Source organism: Ciona intestinalis, unplaced genomic scaffold (assembly GCF_000224145.3).
Source record: "Ciona intestinalis unplaced genomic scaffold, KH HT000627.1, whole genome shotgun sequence".
Classification (NCBI taxonomy): Eukaryota; Metazoa; Chordata; class Ascidiacea; order Phlebobranchia; family Cionidae; genus Ciona; species Ciona intestinalis.
The window spans coordinates 3,192-6,071 of NW_004190948.1; the positions used below are offsets into that span (position 1 = coordinate 3,192).

Consider the following 2,880-nt stretch of genomic DNA (forward strand, 5'->3'; position numbering starts at 1 on the left):
AATAAGACTAGTTTGATCATAGTTATAACACAAAACTGTACACATCTATTTAAATTTAATGTATTTAACATATCTAATAATAGTGCAGGATAAAGATTAAAAAAAATTAAAGAGAAAAAAATTGTTATGTAGTTGTGCAGTTGTATTGGAGCCACAAACTGACTTTTATAATTTCTTACTTTATCCTTGCGTGGCCGGATAAAGACAATAGTTAAACACGTGTAGTTTTGTTTCATACACCTTATGCCAGCTTACGAGTACCATGTATGTTACTATGTAGGTGATTATTTTTTGGTTCTTTTTTACAATTTTTTATGTGTGGCTAATAATTTGGGCAACCCATTAGTGACCACTGGGTTGGAGCATTTGCCATTCAGTGTCTTAGCCAAGGACACATACGTCCACAATGGTAGCCATAGCACCAAAGAGCCTTGCAGAATTTTAATCAAATGACTAACGCACCATTGAACATGAATAAAGTCTTTCAAAATCCTTGTAGCTAGGATAATAAAAATAAATTAGTCCCAATGCGTTGTCATGTATAATGAAAAACACATATTTATTTAAAGATGGACCCTGGTTTCGTTTTATATAATAATATTTATGGAAATAAACAAAAACACACGTGATTTCTCAGCAGAACTCTGTCTAGTCGCATTCTTCTCTTTTTCATATTCTGCAACAATTTCTACAGCCCCTACATTTTCCACAATTGCTTTTTCTTCTTCTGATGTTCTTTTTACAATTCTGTTAAAATAAATGAAAAATGAATGAATGTAACTAGCTTGTCAGAATGCCTGGAAAATGACAGTCGTTAAACACGGATGTTCTGTTTCATACACCTGTGCCAGCTTAAGAGTTCCTATGCCTTTTACCCCCAATATGTAATATGCTGTTCATTCATTAAAACGCAAAACAACTAATTACATCAGTTATATTTAATGTGATAAACGCGCTAGCAACCAGCTGTTCAATGTCTGGCGAATGACTAAATTTGCTCAATTTCCCTGTCCAGCCAACTAATGTGAATTTTGATTGGTAGCTCATTTCCTCTTTAAATATGAGGAATTTACCCCAGTTTAAAAAACGCGGCTCTAGCCTACAGAAGGAAGTGTTGTAAGTCAACAACTTTGCCATAGTGGTGATTTGATTTTACCTTTTGTCTGCTGCCGATATGTTTAGCTGATTCTGATCATGCATGAAGGCAAGACCTAACTCCACATGTGATGTTGATTGGTTGTGTTTATCATGATAAGATTCGTTCTGAGTCTCGGGAATAACTTCTACTAAGCTTGATTTACTGCCAAAACTTTTTTTTCTGTTCACAATACAAACAGAGTCGCTTGAGGACAATTCTTTTTCCAGTTGGCTACCAAGTACCTATTAAAATACAGAATATGTAAAATCATGTAAGCCTATTTTATCTTGGCTCTATTCAGATAGAACCTAAGTATGCTGAAACACAAACATTGGGTTTATGAATATAAAAGTCTAATAACAGAAGTAAGAGTAATATTGTGGAGAAAGAATGAATGAATGTAACTTACTTTATCCTTTAATATGTCCTAACAGAAGAACTAAGAACACGGAACTAAACAGAAGAGATTCGCTGAGCACAAAGTTAACAAATATCGCTAATTACTTTTTCCGGCACCAACCCAGTGGTCACTAATGGGTTATCAATATTATTAGCCGAACATGAAAAAATTAAACAAAAATCCAAAAAAGAATAATCACCAACACAGTAACATATTTGGTAACTCGTAAGCTGGCACAAGGTGTATACTCGTGCTATAACAACTGTTGTTTTCCAGCCACGCGAGGAAGTCTGTTATTTTCACTTACACATACAAAATATTAAACCTGGATTCTACCTGACTTCCAACAACTTCTATTGGTGGCTGTTGTCGGATTTTTTTCTCCTGTAATGTTAGTTTCTGGTTGGACACATCAATAAATTGGTTACCAGATTCTATTGCTAAGAAACTTTTGTCTTGACGTAGCGTGCTGCTCACTGTAAGTAGAAAACACTTAATATTGGTTGAAATGCTACTTTTTTTATACTGAAATACATGTTAACCTAATAGGTTTGGTTAACCCATTAACTGTAACCTTTTCGCAGCCCTAGCCGTAAGACTTTACTGAAAACTTGTGGTACCATGGAGTAGGAAGGTATATCGGTAGTAACACAAGTTCATATTTTTCATGTCTTTTAAACTCTTGTTTAGAGTCCCGAGTTTTTTAGAGTACTAAGAAATAAGATGCATACCGTTAGCACATAAAAGCAATATTTTTTAATGAAAAAATCCTGTTTGAATAATAAACAATGCTTTCAAAGAAATGTGAGGATGCGGTTATATGAATGAATAAATGTAACTTGCTTTTTCATCAAACAGCTGGAAAACAAGTCGTTATAACACCGGTGTTCTGTTTTATAAACCTCAAGTTACCCTGTGGGCAATTATTATTTTATTTTATACAATTCTGTAAATATTCTGTTTGTTAAAAAATGAAACAGGAAAAAAGGGAACTTGTCCCACCCTACAGTGATAGATAAGTAATGTCCCACCCTACAGTGATAGATAAGTAATGTCCCACCCTACAGTGATAGATAAGTAACTTACTGATAGGATAAGGTTTGGTTAAACTTGATGAACGAACCATCGATGGTTGACTTGCTGGCTGTGAATGTAAAATTTAAGGTTGACATAGTTTTGTAGTAGGTTTTTTATTCTGTATAAGTGAGGTCTTTGAGGATTCGGGATTTAATCAAATTTTACCGAACTCAGACTCATGTGATTCGCGAAGGTTAAAAAAGTAGTGGGTTAGTTTACTCAAGAACAGTGTTTTTTTAATTTTTTTAGTCAAATATTACTATTT

The 2,880-nt window shown here is 34.0% G+C and overlaps 1 protein-coding gene across 1 annotated transcript in view; it reads right to left on the reverse strand.

Moving 5' to 3' along the window:
• The window catches only part of LOC104265919, a 3,872-nt gene extending 1,175 nt beyond the window's left edge, over positions 1-2,697 (reverse strand). Inside the window, exons 1-4 of the mRNA XM_009861072.2 lie at positions 2,625-2,697; positions 1,875-2,014; positions 1,157-1,380; positions 626-747 (exon numbers count right to left, since the gene is read on the reverse strand). Coding sequence (XP_009859374.2) covers positions 626-747; positions 1,157-1,380; positions 1,875-2,014; positions 2,625-2,664 — 526 coding nt within the window. The 5' untranslated portion in view covers positions 2,665-2,697. The remainder of the gene's footprint in view (positions 1-625; positions 748-1,156; positions 1,381-1,874; positions 2,015-2,624) is intronic.
• Positions 2,698-2,880: the final 183 nt, after the last annotated feature.